We start from the raw sequence: 14,329 nt of genomic DNA, 5'->3' as shown, positions 1-14,329 counted from the left end.
AGCTAGTCTATCCGCTTAGACTTATCCACCACCCTTTCAACTTACACACCAACCATAAATGACTTATACCAGGCATAGGCAAACTTGGCCCTCTGAATGTTTTGAGACTACAATTCCCATCATCCCTGACCACTGGTCCTGTTAGCTAGGGATGATGGGAGTTGTAGTACCAAAACATCTGGAGGGCCGAGTTTGCCTATGCCTGACTTATACAGAACTGTATGCAATACACTTTCACCAGCAGTAAAACCTTGTTTTTACCACCATAGTCTGGCTACAAGCCTTTTGTACAACCCTTAAATAGACAGATGATGGGAGGTACCACAACTTTGGGTCCCAGGAACTAACTGTTTAGGATTCAACACATTTCCAGTCATTCTTCCTCAAGGTGGATTACCTGCCCCTACTCCTGAACACAATCTAAGAGAGATTCCCATTGTGGGTTTGGCTACAAGTGGACATTTAAAACAGAGATTCCTTTTGGGGTGTTCTGTTTTCGTGAATATATTTGCATATTTCAGGTGCACTCTGGTGGCCAAGCACACAAATAATCACTCTTAAAAGTTTGTTTCTCGTGATGCAGTTCTTCAAATCCAGACACCAAACCTTTCTCACTAGTCCTTTGTTCTTTTCCTCTACCCTTCCACCAGCTTCGCATCTCTCTCTCCTTCCCCAGAGGCAACTAGCTCCTTAGTGCCAATGCCTACGCGTAAGCGTAAGGGAAGCCTGCGGTTGCTGTTGGTTTTAATGTATTCATGCATAAGAGAAACAGCCTCCCTTCCAACCTATGTTTACCCCCAGCTATCAAAGGCTTCATCTTAACCTGAACAGAGAGTGGATGCAGATTTGGGGCACAATGCCATATTGATTAGCTGTTCTGACAAAACATGGAAGCAGGCCAGAACAAAATGTTAAAAGTTAAATGCTTGTAATATGTATCGCACTTCACAAAGTATAAGTGGATAGATCCCTGCCCCAAGAAGCTTATAATCTAAAATTAGCACATCTCTCTTCTAGCTACTCAGAAGGATATTCCATTTCAATGCGAATCTCCTCAAAGCGGTTTTTGAGTTCTGCAGAATCTTCTTCAGCATATTCTTCAAATAGCAACAGGTGCACCAGCAGTTCCTCATTGTCTTGAGTATGCAGCTCCTAGAGAGGATACAACATTAAAGTCATCACCATCCTCATTTCTGGAGTTCCAGTTCTGTACTCTATGAGGATATCCTATTGCTGGCCAACTACTGGTTCTTTCTCTCTTTCAAAAACATAGTCAGTGATTAACTGGAACCATCCAAGAACAGACACAAATGAATTAATACAGTACCATGCTCCACAATGGTCCTCTTCACATTTGCTTCCACGCATACAATGAACGTGTAGAGGAAGGCAAGACCACATCTCACTGAGCCCTGCAACTGCTGAAGCAAACTCAGTTGGGGGACTGTAAACAAGGTAGTGTTAAAAATTCTTGCAAATCCTGGCCATTTGGGGAAACTGCTGGTCCAGTTCAGATCTTCAGCATATTCACGACAACCCACAGCTACTCTCACTGCTTTCACACTTCAAACAAAGCACTTAGAGATCAGATGTCCCTAAAAACAGCAACACCTGGCAGTAGAAAAGAAAGATGCGCCTCACCTTGAGGATCTGCTGGAGTCCAGAACGCATGAGCTCACTGCGGATGTGAACTCTGAAGTCAAGTTCATCTCCTGGAATGATTAGGGCATTGATCAACTGTAGGCAGGCAACCTAAGAAAATAATGAAGAGAGGTTCCATGTCAGATCTAGCCAAGCATTCCCAGAAATAGCAGGCTAAGCCCTTGAAGCAAACATGACAAAGAAGGTTTAAGAAGTTTGTCAGTTAAGACTGTCTGCAAACACACTCAGTCACTCTTAACTCATACAAAAGCAGCAAAAAAAATGTCCAAGATGCTAGTATAATAAGCAGCTAATTCAAGACATAAGTACCAGTGGCTATATGGACAAAATGAGGACTGAGCAGTAATAAAAATGTATCAGCAGAAGCTTGAGGTCTGCAGAAGTACAGAAAAATCTTTTTTGCTGCAGGCCCTACTTGTTACCTTTAATGCCACTGAGGTGTCACTCTTCAGCCCATCCAAGATGGGTTTGAATCGTTCCACTTCATCCATTTCTGCTCGTTGTGTCAGTGCCACCAGAACGTGCTCATGCCTATGTAAGAGTAAGAAAAACAAATCAGTAACAGATTATCTGACAGTGCAATGCTAGCCATGTCTACTTGCTAGTCCCAATGAGTTCAATGAGATGAACTCCCAGGTGCTTTAAAGATGGCAGTCTGACTTTCATACGCTCACAACAGGAAACTATGTAAGAGTTTGATAAATTGTGCATCTACTGTATTAAAATTTCTAAAAACTGTTAAGAACCAATGTTGCCTTGGATCCAGGGGACCAAAAACCCTCCTAAGCAATATGGAGTAAGATGTGGGGCTTCAAAGTGGGGATGACCCCAAACCTTACACAAGCTTTGTTCAGCTTCTGCTTCTTAGGCTTCAGGCCGTTGTGCAGATTACATGCACATTAAAACTTGCCATTTAGATGTAGCCTTCCAATTTTTAATGTATTCTGAAAAGGATCCCAAGTGCTAGACTGCCGACCTATGAAATACAACTAAACCAAAAGATAAATCACCTATAGTCACTTACATATCCACAGGCTGAGGCAGAATGCAGAGGGCAGACAGTAGCGTGATAGCATCAATCATCATGGATGGGACTTTGGGGTCAACGGCTCTTGCCAAAAGCAGGATCCCCTCCTCCGTTTCAAGCATCGTCTTAATTCCAAACTAAAAAAGGGGGGGACACACCCATTGAGTGCATGCACATACAGAAAGGTTGCCAATGCCACAGGAGGAGAGTAAGGCAACTGTCTAACCTGGGAAATAGGAAATAGGGCCAAGACCCCCCCCCCCCCCGCTGACATGTGCAAAAGTGATGTGGGGAAGATGCCATAAGTGTGCAAATTTAAGAAGGGGAGCATCTCAACTGAGAGTAATCACACTAGAGGTTTCTCCCTCTTAATCTAGAAGTTCATTTACACTTCATCTCTTCTCTCCTCAAAGTTTTGATGTGCTTTAACCTATATACATTTTAGATTAGATTCCTCACACTATTTCCCTCTTATCTTCAATTCTGTTGCTTGTTTAATTTACACTGCCTCTTCATTCTGATCAAGTTTCTCCTTTTTTCTTCTCCCCTTTGCTTCGTCTTGCTACCTTCCTTCCAATACAATACAGTTCCTAATTTCAAATAGCTCTACTCCCTTGCTTCTCTTACTTTCTTATTGCTTTCTTCTCCCCTCTTAACCTCCATGCTGCTGCTGTGTGTTGTCCAGAAGGAAGGCGTGGCTGCGCTCTGCTCCAGGTGACTGCCATCAGTCTGAGACCCTGCAATATCATCTGCCTTTCCATCAGGTATATAGAAGGGGAAGGCTTCCTGAGGCAAAGCACCATGTGCAACACTACTTGGTGTCTCCATGGAGCCTCTCTGTTTCTCTGCCCAGCACCAGATTTCTCGGTGGTGACCCAGGTCTTGGAGCCTGAGCTTCCATAGCAGTATCTGCCTGCCATGAACCAGCTAGGGCAGCAACAGCAGCAGCAGATGTGTTTAATGTTTATGATAATATTTTATTTCTTTGACAATGATGCAGTTTCAAATGTGTCTTTTATATTTGATCTCCTTTAGTAGTGTTTTATTTTGAAATATTTAAGTTTTTTGTTTGTGTGTTTGTTAACTTTGTTGTGTTAATCATGCAGTCTATATTTTAAATCTTTAAGATAATATTTTAGTTTCCTGCTAGTATTGTTGCTTTGAAAGTATACTTTATATTTGATTTTCTTCTGCAAATGTTCTATTTTGGATCGTTTTATTTGATTTTTTTTTTAAAAGGCATAAAGTGGTATAGTAACAAAAATATTATTATTAATAGTAATAATACCAATTTGATTCTAATCTGAAGAGCTCTCTCTCTTTTCCATCTCCCTTCCCCTATTCCCAGCTACTGGAAAATTCTTGCACCATATATTTGTTGGGCTTGCTCAAATCTCAATTAAAACATTTATCCCATGACTTCCCATAGCCACCTCCATTCCTATTCCATTTTCTTCCCTTTTGTGTCTGTTCTCAACTGCAAACTGAAGAATGGTCTGGCTTCTTGAGCAATTGTTATACAGAGCTGAGTTACACTGTGTTCTTAACCACCACCCTAATTTTTCACTGACTTTCTGAAGTTTGCCTACTGATTCTAAAAAAGTAAGAAATGGCAGTTCACAAATATTTATGTTGAAAACAAAGGACATACCTTATTGTTCATGAAAGCTTTTAAGCATCTAATGATCTCATGTTTGATCCGGATGTCATATGGCCTAGCGGGGGATAGAGAAAGCAATCTGATTATTTATGGTCAGTGGTTCCTATACAATTATGTATAATTTTACCACTCCACTCAAAGAAGCTCCTGGTCCTTCTAATAATCCAGATATCAGGCAGCATTCAGAGTTGAAGAAGAAGAAGAGTTTGGATTTGATATCCCGCTTTATCACTCCCCGAAGGAGTCTCAAAGCAGCTAACAATCTCATATCCCTTCCTCCCCAACTACAAACACTCTGTGAGGTGAGTGGGGCTGAGAGACTTCAGAGAAGTGTGACTGGCCCAAGGTCACCCAGCAGCTGCATGTGGAGGAGCGGAGACGCGAACCCAGTTCCCCAGATTACGAGACTACCGCTCTTAACCACTACACCACACTGGCAAGATGCCCCAACCTTCAATAGAACTTTGGGGAGAGGAGAGGGAGAAGGATGTTTGGAAAAGACTGTTTCCCTCAATCTGAGTTCCACTTTTCCCCATTCGCCTATTTGCATCCTTGGCCTAACTCAGCTCCTATATTCTCTTCTCTCAACCATATATGAAAGCAAAGCAAAACATATAATGAAAGCCTGTTAGCAGGCATATATAGAGATATCCTTGTCCCATTTATCTTAAAATGCAAAATAATCTCATTTATTTCTTTATTTTATTTCTAGCATTTGTACTCTGCTTTTCAACCATTTAGGCTCCCCAGTGTGGCTGACACGCAATCATTGCAGGCTGACTCAGCAATGAAGTACATTCTTGAAGTACAAAGCAAAACACATTTTTAATCTACTCCTATATTTGAAAAATGGCTGTGAAATATTATATACATGAATTTAAGCGGGTTTGATTTAAACGTTCTCCTACCCAGAAGCTTCATCCTTCTCATCGTGAAGTCCTTTCAGTATGTTCAGCAAACAATTGAGGCCCTCCGCTCCAAAATTTTGCACCCAGCTGGAAAGATTGCACCATAAAAGAATATTAGCAGAGTTGAAAAGAATCTGAACACTGAATAAGACTCTTTGCCCACCCTCTGTCTTCTCACTGCACCACTCAACTCCCTAAACAGACGCAGCATGCGTACACCTATGAGCAGCTGTGGTTTCTGAGCAGCCAACAGGACTGGTCCCACCATTCGGCATTGCAAGAAACCCACCTCAGGCAGCAGATACTGGGGGAGGGCATTGGTAGTAGCCCCCTGCCTGTTCCTCCTAAGCCCCTGAGCTATTTCCCTTAGCTGGAAGACATGTTACATGGCCTGGCCTCCTAAACTAGCCTGCTGTCTCAGGGGCAGTGGAGAACATTGCTCTGTAACCAGTATTGAAACAATATTCATCAGGCAGTCCAGTTGACTTCTATAGATGGAATGGTACTACCCTGTCCTGTGCTTCAGATTGCAAAATTTATTGGGTCAGCCACTGCAGTTAAGCTGGGTCCAACCAAGACTTTTACCTGACAGGATTATTGTTGAGTGACACACGCAGAGACTCCAAACAATTAAGCAGCTGTGCATCTCTGAGACCAGATTTCAGTTCCTGGATGTACATCATGGGAGACTTGGAACTCTCCTTTTGACTCATGCCCTGTAAGAGAGAGAATGACAGTGGTCAAGCCAACTGGCTATACTATCAGGATACAGAAGGTGGTGGTCAGAGCAAATGTAGAACTTCAATACAGTGGTGCCTCGCAAGACGAAATTAATCCGTTCCGCGAGTCTCTTCGTCTTGCGGTTTTTTCGTCTTGTGAAGCACAGCTATTAGCGGCTTTGCGGCTATTAGCAGCTTAGCGGCTTAGTGGCTATTAACGGCTTAGCGGCTTTAAGAAAAAAGAAACAAACTCGCAAGAACTCGCAAGACGTTTCGTCTTGCGAAGCAAGCCCATAGGGAAATTCATCTTGCGGAACGACTCAAAAAACAGAAAACTCTTTCGTCTTGCGCGTTTTTCGTCTTGCGAGGTACCACTGTATCTACTGGTTTTCTCAGCTGAACAGAAATTGCTCATTCAGAGCAACATTTCACAGAATTAATGGTTTGGGATTCGGCTAACCAGCCCCATCAGCGGAACTCCTGAGCAAGCAATTCCACTTACGCAAAATGGCTCCCCCCCACCCCCTGAAATTGGCTCAGGGCAGCGGGGAGAACCCCCAGAGCAGTATTGGTGGGGGTAGGAGGATTCTGCATTTCTAAATTTCCAGGAAGATTCCCTAATTGGAACTTGGAAGGGTGGGCTCTGTTTTGTGGTCAGATTCCAAAGGAATATTTTTTCAGTATTTCTCGGGGGGGGGGGGTTGAATAGCTACCTTTTTTGAACCAATTGTTAATTTGCACACTGGTAAAGTGATAAAGTAGTGCAATAGCACAACTGAAGTCAACAGGGAGACTGAAAGAAGCTGCAGCCTAAGAATGTCTGGTTATAATAATTATCTATGTATTTCTAATAGTATAACCAAATCAGTAATTTTTGGTATAACTGTAAAAAACTACTCTGAAAATGTATTATTCCAAAAATGAACCTTCATCTGGTTGTAAATATTAAGATTATACCAGCAAGAATGAGTCTTTCGGTAAAAAAAATGATTTAAATCAAGTCTTGCTGACTAGTGATGTAAATCGTGATTTAAATCAAATCCACCCTGCAATCTTATTCTCTAAATCAATGCTAAATATGAAGTAAAACGGCTTTTTTCCCACTAAAATTGTATGATATATCATTGCTGAAAAATGCAATAAGATCTGCTTGGCTTAACCCGCAGTCCTGATTTCCCATTTCCTTATACAAATATGCCTGATTTAGCTGCAGCTGCATAATGAAATATAAACTCGTGCCTAGTCCATTGTGCACTACTTCTTAAAGTCATGTGCATAGCAGCATAGAGGACTGCTCTTACGGGCAAAAAGGGCTTACGCCCTCATAGACTCATAGATCTGTGGAGTTGGAAGCAACCCCTCAAAGTGCTCCCTTATTTTCACCACTCCGTCTCAGCTTTCCCAAGACAGGAACTCACAGCTTTGGAAGTATGCAGGTACTGGGAGACCATCTCTCTCTTGATGCCAATGTCCTTCTCCCGTAGAGGTTGCTGCTTTTCCGCATTTAGATTCATATCCACCTATTGAAGAAAGCAAGAGGAAAGCGTCCTTTCATTCGCAGAAGGCTCTCTTCTCAGGTCAAAATTTTAAGAGGGAATGATCCTTGACCTTCCTCCCCAGGTGACACAGTTTCTCTTCTCCCAAATGAATTCTGGCTTCAGGGGGTATGGGAGGGGTGGAGTGGGGATCCCAGAGATCATGCAAACTTCACATAGCGCAGGTGGGGGAGGAAGTTAAGGGACCACCAAGAAGCTCTCAGTCTATCACCTACTGTATGAGCAAAGTAGCCTTTTTGCCTTGCCATTGTCATTAGTACAGCCTGGAAGTTCTGTTCTAGTCCGTTTGGCTTCCCCTGTTTCATAGCTCAGCTTCCCATAGGTCCTGAACCCCTGCTTCCCTTTTGTGAATGCATGACGGTGTGTCTTTGGGCCTTGGAAAGATGAGGACTGACCCCGAACCACCACCCAATACTTAACCTTTAAGAACTTACCAGCATCTGCTCAAAGAGGGCCAGCACATCCTTGTCTGAAATGTCCTGCAGCAACTGACTTGAGCCAGAAGTATCCGGATAGGAAGCAGCAGAATTCCTATGAGCCGTGCTGGGCTTTTCCTTCTCCTTCTTTATCCTCATGCTGGTAAATCTTTCAAGCTGATTAAGAAAATTGGAAAATTAGCATAACTGTCTTTCTGTCTTATTTGTAATACATTTTACATCTTGTATTATTTCCTTGAAGTTAATTATGGATGAGACTTCTTGTACATTTCTGATTTTTTAAAATAAAAATGGTCTTCAGTTATCATACACCATAGGGGTCAAACCAGATTCCTCAGTGGATTTGAAAGCTAAGCTTGTGACACTCATGTAGTAAACATTTGCAAAATAGCTCTCAAAGTAGCAAAAGATGAATATTCCAGTTAGGAATGAATTTGTCAGTTTCTCTCTGTTTCTTCCTCTTCCAGTCTTAAATTCAGTTCACCCCGTAGCCCCATCACTTTGCTTTAAAAGAGAGAAAAAAACCACTTGGGAATTCATATACATTTTCATTCATAATTCTATTATGGACATTTTATACAAATTTGCCAAATGTAACGTTTCTGCAAGCAATTTCCCCTAAAATAGCTCTGTACATTTTTTCACTACTTTAACGCATTTTTGTATGCAATTCTCCCCATTGGAAAACTGCATCACAAACTTTGAAAAATGTTAATTTTAAAGGATAGCTGTTTCAGTTTGCATATTAGTTTAGGATGGGCAAATTAAGACAGGTTCCTTCACTCTTCTACCTTATTTATTATTTTAAATTATATCCTGCCACCTATTTACAAGAAAAATCAAAGCAGCAAACATTGCAAAAATCAAAACAATCCAAAAACCATGATGGCAACACAAGGCATGCTGGGTATCATCAGTGTACTAATAACACTTCAGACCAGATCTCTGGATGGTCTCATCCAGCAGTTTCACATGATATGAAGATCTGTGGACCTCCCAATACTGCAAAAGCCAGGGGGCAGAGCAGCAATCATTGGAGGTGCACTCCAGAAATGAACTGAGGCATCTAAATACGCCCCGCCCCACAGCCCATATCACTCTAGCAAGCTAAAAAGGGAACCAGATAATTCATTCTTCCCAGGAAAAACCTGAGCTGGGCCACCATGGCAGAGGCCTTGCCTGAGAATGGAAAAGTGGTGACATGGTGATAGTCTATTACCACCACGCAACATTTTAGCCTGCATTCTGTCAAATTTGTTGTGAGGCTACTTCAAATGCTGCTCTAGCCGCCATACCACCAATTTCATTGCTCTCAGTCCTGTATGGGCTCTAATGAGCAGGAGAGGGTGCCTTGGAGCAATCATGTGAACTACCTGGGTCATCTCACCATTCCAGAGATCAACCAGAGTTTGAAAGGTTTGCCAGTCCTGTCAGCAGGAAAACCTCCCAGAGCTACCAGGAAACTATTTGAATCCATCAACCAGATTTAGATGTAACTTTCGTATACCATATATACTTGAGTATAAGCCGAATTTTCAGTACATTTTTTATGCTGAAAAAGCCCTCCTCGGCTTATAATTGAGTGAGGCGGGCGGCGGAGGAGGAGGAACAAGTGGCCCGAAAGGAGCCCTTTCTTGCCACTGGTCCTGCCGCCACCACCTGCCTCTCGCAAGGGCAGGCACAGGAGCCACGATAGGGAGAGGTGCTGTGCTGTGCTGTGCCTCTCCCAACTGTGACTCCTATGTCCGCTCTTGCAAGCGGCAGAGGCGGCGGCAGAGGGACAAGCGGCCCGAAAGGAACCCTTTCGGGCTGCTCCTTTCTCCTCCACCTTTTCCGCTACCAGGGGCGGAGAAGGAGGAACGAGCAGCCCGAAAGCAGCCTTTTGGGATGCTTGATCTTCCTCCACCACTGCCGCCACCACCAGGTTTGTGGTGTGGTGAACTGGCTTATACTCGAGTCAATAAGTTTTCCCAGTTTTTTGTGCTAAAATCAGATGCCTCGGCTTATATTCGGGTTGGCTTATACTCAAGTACAGTGGTGCCTCGCAAGACGAAATTAATCCGTTCCGCGAGTCTCTTCGTCTTGTGGTTTTTTCGGCTTGTGAAGCACGGCTATTAGCGGCTTAGCGGCTTTAAGAAAAAGGAAACAAACTCGCAAGAACTCGCAAGACGTTTCGTCTTGCGAAGCAAGCCCATAGGGAAATTTGTCTTGCGGAACAACTCAAAAAAGGAAAACTCTTTCGTATAGCGAGTTTTCCGTCTTGCGAGGCATTCGTCTTGCGGGGCACCACTGTATATACGGTATGTGCCCTCTCTACCTTTCCCAAATTACTTGAAATGCAACAAGGAGAAGACAAGACAATGTGATGAAGAGAAGATAAATGCAGCAGCAAACAATGATCTGCAGAAAAGCATCAGCCTTTGCAAACAGGCCATAGCCACACACACACATTCCTTGTAAAAAGGCCAGCAAGAGAGAAACATAAGCATGGAAGTAGGCTAGTTAAAGAAGGCACTTCATGCAAGGCAGCCTATAGATGGCATTCCAGCAGGGACAGAACAATCAGGAAAGTGGCAACAAAAATGCACAGAAAATGGCACACGGAACCCATTTTAGCAGCAAATATAATACAAAAGGGGAGGGGGAATCATCCTTACCTCATCTGCCATCACCCGCTTCAAATTCTGTGATTCAAGAAAAGGAGGAAAAGGGAGATATCCAAATCACTGACACAAGAAATATCCAAGAGTAGAAACAAAAGGAACTGTCTAGAGATTTTTTAAATATTAAGGGATCTATAAATACCTTTCAATAAAAATAAATAAACAGACATAATGTAAATTGTACAAATTTGCATATCATCTTCCTAACCAACCAGAACACAGTTCAGCATTTACAAATGCTCCATCCACATATCAAGACATCTTTTTCAGTCAAGGCCCAAGCAATCACTTGCACTCAATTCTAAAAGCACTTTAGACCAGCATACAATCTAAAGGGGAGCTGCAATGGGTTTGGAATTTTATGGCAAGTTCATGAGAAAGTATACTACCCAAAAGTGTCAATGGTCTCCTATACTGCCTTATTTATTTATTTATAGTATGTCTTAACCGCCATTCATCAAAAGGTACCAGGGGAGTATACAAAAGTGTGAATAAAATTAAATTCACACAACGTATAAACACAAAAAGCATACCAAAAGACCACGAAACAAAGTCAAAGAGTAATAAAAAAACCCCACCCAGAACAGAACATGATTCCAAAAATCATACACAATCCACCAATGCCTGGGCAAATAGGCAAGCCTTCTTAGGGAGGGCTTTCCAAAGTCAGGATACCTCCCAAGAAAAGGCCCCCTCCTAGAATCACGGCACATATAGACGCTTCAAGGCTAGAATTCTATTTTTATAGGAATGGGACTAACTTAGCTGCAGATACAGGTATCAAAGTGTCCTGAACCACACGCAGCTTTTTAAATATGAGAACAATCAGTCTTCTGTAGAAAGCGTAGAAGAAATCATTTGGAAATAATTTGCTCTGCTAACAGCAAGTTCCACTTTAGGATCACAGTTTTACCTGTTTCCTGAAATTTTTATGTCTTTAAAATGCCTTTCTACCTCAGTTAAAGGCCCTCAAGGCAGCTTAAAACAACATCAATAAAAACAGCATTTTTAAGTAACTAAAATAGTTTTGCAACAAACACCACCTGGGCATATTTGACTCCACTGTCCATTTGATTGCCCAATGTTTTAGAAACAGTGAACATACATATAAAATCTGCAGCATAAGGGCCAAAATAGACTTAGCACTTACCCTATACAGTATAAAAATTAATAATAATAATTTTAATTCAAAACACGTCTGGGGGTAGTGGAAACTGCCTAAAATATGAAATTTAGCAATTTCCCCATATCACCACTTGGGGCACTAGCTGTCAAACACCCAGCATCCGAATAAATTATGAACCCAGGTTTATAAAGTGCTCGTAGTTTGACAGATATTTTATTTTGAAATTTATTCCTTGTAATTCAAAGGCCTCAGGACAGGTGTATCATGTGATATTGCTGTTTCCTAAAGGCATCATCAATATCTTTGAGTTTACTATAGTCTTCTGATGAGTACCACACGCACGCGCACACACAATCACAGACACACAGAGCCCAGTTTGATTAAATGACCTGGCCAAATATTTGCATACAATGAATTGTGATTCCTCCCAGACATAGGGCTAACCACAAGGCTGCTCCACTAGACCAATGACAAGGAAGCTCTGCTCCTTCTAATTCATATAACCAAGCCCGCCAACCTAATGTTTATTAATTAGGTCCATTGTTCCATTATGTGTTGTTAAAATCAATTCAATGTTCATGTTTCTACCTTAACTAGTAACTACTCACTTCTATTCTCTCACCTCACATTGGGCAGAACATGACCAAACTCTGTCTCAGATTTTGGCGGCCTAGGTCAAAGTTCTCTCATCAAAAATCAAAGGATTCACTCCTTTTAGAACTATCTTCCAGGAAAACAAAAAACAAAAAAAGTCTTGTGAAACCTTAAAGACTAACCAAATAATTCCCGACATTAAACTTTAAAGGTAAAGGGACCTCTGACCATTAGGTCCAGTTGTGAACGACTCCGGGGTTGCGGCACTCATCTCGCTTTACTGGCTGAGGGATACCGCCGGCCTTCTGATTGTCAAGCCCTAGGCTCAGTGGTTTAGATCACAGCGCCACCCCTGTCCCTTCATTAAACTTTAGTTAAGTTTAATACATGTACGGTGCCACAACCGACTTATCACAGTTACACCTCTGGAAATCACTACAATGGAAACCATCTTCTAGAAGGCAGATGGCATCTTGGTCAGAAACTTCTGCTTACCTGCTTAAGAAAGCTGGAGGAAGCCATGGGCACAGCCAGGATTTATTTTAGGGGAACAGGCTTTATGTGGGGGCAGGGGCAGGGCAGAACCGAGATCTTTGATGCAATTGGTCAGTTAGTTAAGTATCTTTATTTATTTACTTGATGGAGGGCAGCTCAATGGAGGGGGCCAACAAGATGGAGATTGTCAGTCACCAGCCTGACATGTAGAGATCTCCACATGATTGCAATTTGACCAGTGCCAGTTGCAAAACGTTGAGGGATCCCTGGCGCTTGAGGGGTTTTGAATACTGCAAGAGCTTTGCTTTCAGTCCCTCTTCTCCTTTCCTTAGGTTCCCAAATACTGAGTCACTATTTTGTGCTCTTAGCATGTTTCTTGAAAAGTCTGAGTAGAGAACAAATAAAATACCTCTGTCCAACTTCCTAATTAATTAGAATAATACACTTTCCACCACTTCCTCACTGGCAAAAAGAGGTTTCCGGCAGAATATTTAGGCAGGGCGTTGGTCTCATTTTAAGGAACTGTATCTCAGTGATGAAGAAATGCTGTTTACTTGTCTCTACAGCAACCTGGCCAAAGTCTCCTCCCAAGGCGAGAGAGAGAGAGAGAGAGAGAGAGAGAGAGCTGTCCTTTCTGCCAAAGGGAGCTTGCTGACTAGACCTGTGACACAGAAACTGTGAGCGTCTGTGTGGGTGTGCCCACATTATCACAGGCAAGCTTAAAACGTAAGCTGCAAGCAGGGAGGGGGGATCCTACTGCAGGAAGGAGGGTGAGCAAGCAAGCAGAAGGTTCAAGGGCAGGCACCCCAAGCAAAGGAATTTTAAACTTGCTCTAGAATACAGCTGAGTCTCTGAGCTCCTCAGCAACTTTTAAAAGTGAATAGAGCCAAGCTCAGTACTTTTCAGTGAGAGAGCACTTTGCAAAGCTTATACTCTTGAGGCATTTTAAAGATTAGAACACGTTTGTGGCATCAGCTTCTTTGGACTACATTCCACTTTAGCAGAAGTTTTATTCTGAGGTGTGGGTGGGTGGAGAATATGTACGCATGCATGCATGCATGTACAATACGTGCAATAGGAACCTGATTAATGCTGCACACTCTGCTGGGTCTAAAGGAGAACACAGTTACAAATGCCATGGTGTTGTGTTTCATTATGCAATACATTTGCTGGAAGAGACGTTCTGCTAGGAGAATACAGAGGACATCCCTGGGTGGAAAGCACTGAAGACTGCCTACATGGAGAAGTGGCTGCAGAATCTTGGCACCTGCCAAGAGGTGAAAATCAGAGAAGCAACCAGCAAGTTAATCTGCAAACCACCCACCTGGCATTAGTCCAGCAGCTGAAAAGACAGGTGTGGTTTAAAAGGGAAACAGGTCCCACTAATTTCTTCATTCCATATCCAACTAAGTTGGTGATGTGTTGGTGTGAGTACAATTTGGAGTTTCACAGAAAGAAAGTGGAGTTGGGGGCAGAGATGGA

General features: G+C 42.5%; 1 protein-coding gene across 1 annotated transcript in view; it reads right to left on the bottom strand.

Annotated features, from left to right (window-relative positions):
* DIAPH1 (diaphanous related formin 1) overlaps nucleotides 1-14,329 on the bottom strand; it is a 77,934-nt gene that overhangs the window by 47,258 nt on the left and 16,347 nt on the right. The window contains exons 2-11 of the mRNA XM_081872938.1: nucleotides 10,627-10,653; nucleotides 7,967-8,125; nucleotides 7,395-7,496; nucleotides 5,843-5,973; nucleotides 5,258-5,344; nucleotides 4,341-4,404; nucleotides 2,687-2,826; nucleotides 2,085-2,193; nucleotides 1,642-1,752; nucleotides 1,034-1,152 (exon numbers count right to left, since the gene is read on the bottom strand). Coding sequence (XP_081729064.1) covers nucleotides 1,034-1,152; nucleotides 1,642-1,752; nucleotides 2,085-2,193; nucleotides 2,687-2,826; nucleotides 4,341-4,404; nucleotides 5,258-5,344; nucleotides 5,843-5,973; nucleotides 7,395-7,496; nucleotides 7,967-8,125; nucleotides 10,627-10,653 — 1,049 coding nt within the window. The remainder of the gene's footprint in view (nucleotides 1-1,033; nucleotides 1,153-1,641; nucleotides 1,753-2,084; nucleotides 2,194-2,686; nucleotides 2,827-4,340; nucleotides 4,405-5,257; nucleotides 5,345-5,842; nucleotides 5,974-7,394; nucleotides 7,497-7,966; nucleotides 8,126-10,626; nucleotides 10,654-14,329) is intronic.

The sequence above is a fragment of the Podarcis erhardii genome (assembly GCF_964252035.2).
Source record: "Podarcis erhardii genome assembly, chromosome: 8".
NCBI classification, from domain to species: domain Eukaryota; kingdom Metazoa; phylum Chordata; class Lepidosauria; order Squamata; family Lacertidae; genus Podarcis; species Podarcis erhardii.
Note: the sequence above shows the minus strand (reverse complement) of the source record. Positions and strands in the feature narration are given on the sequence as shown.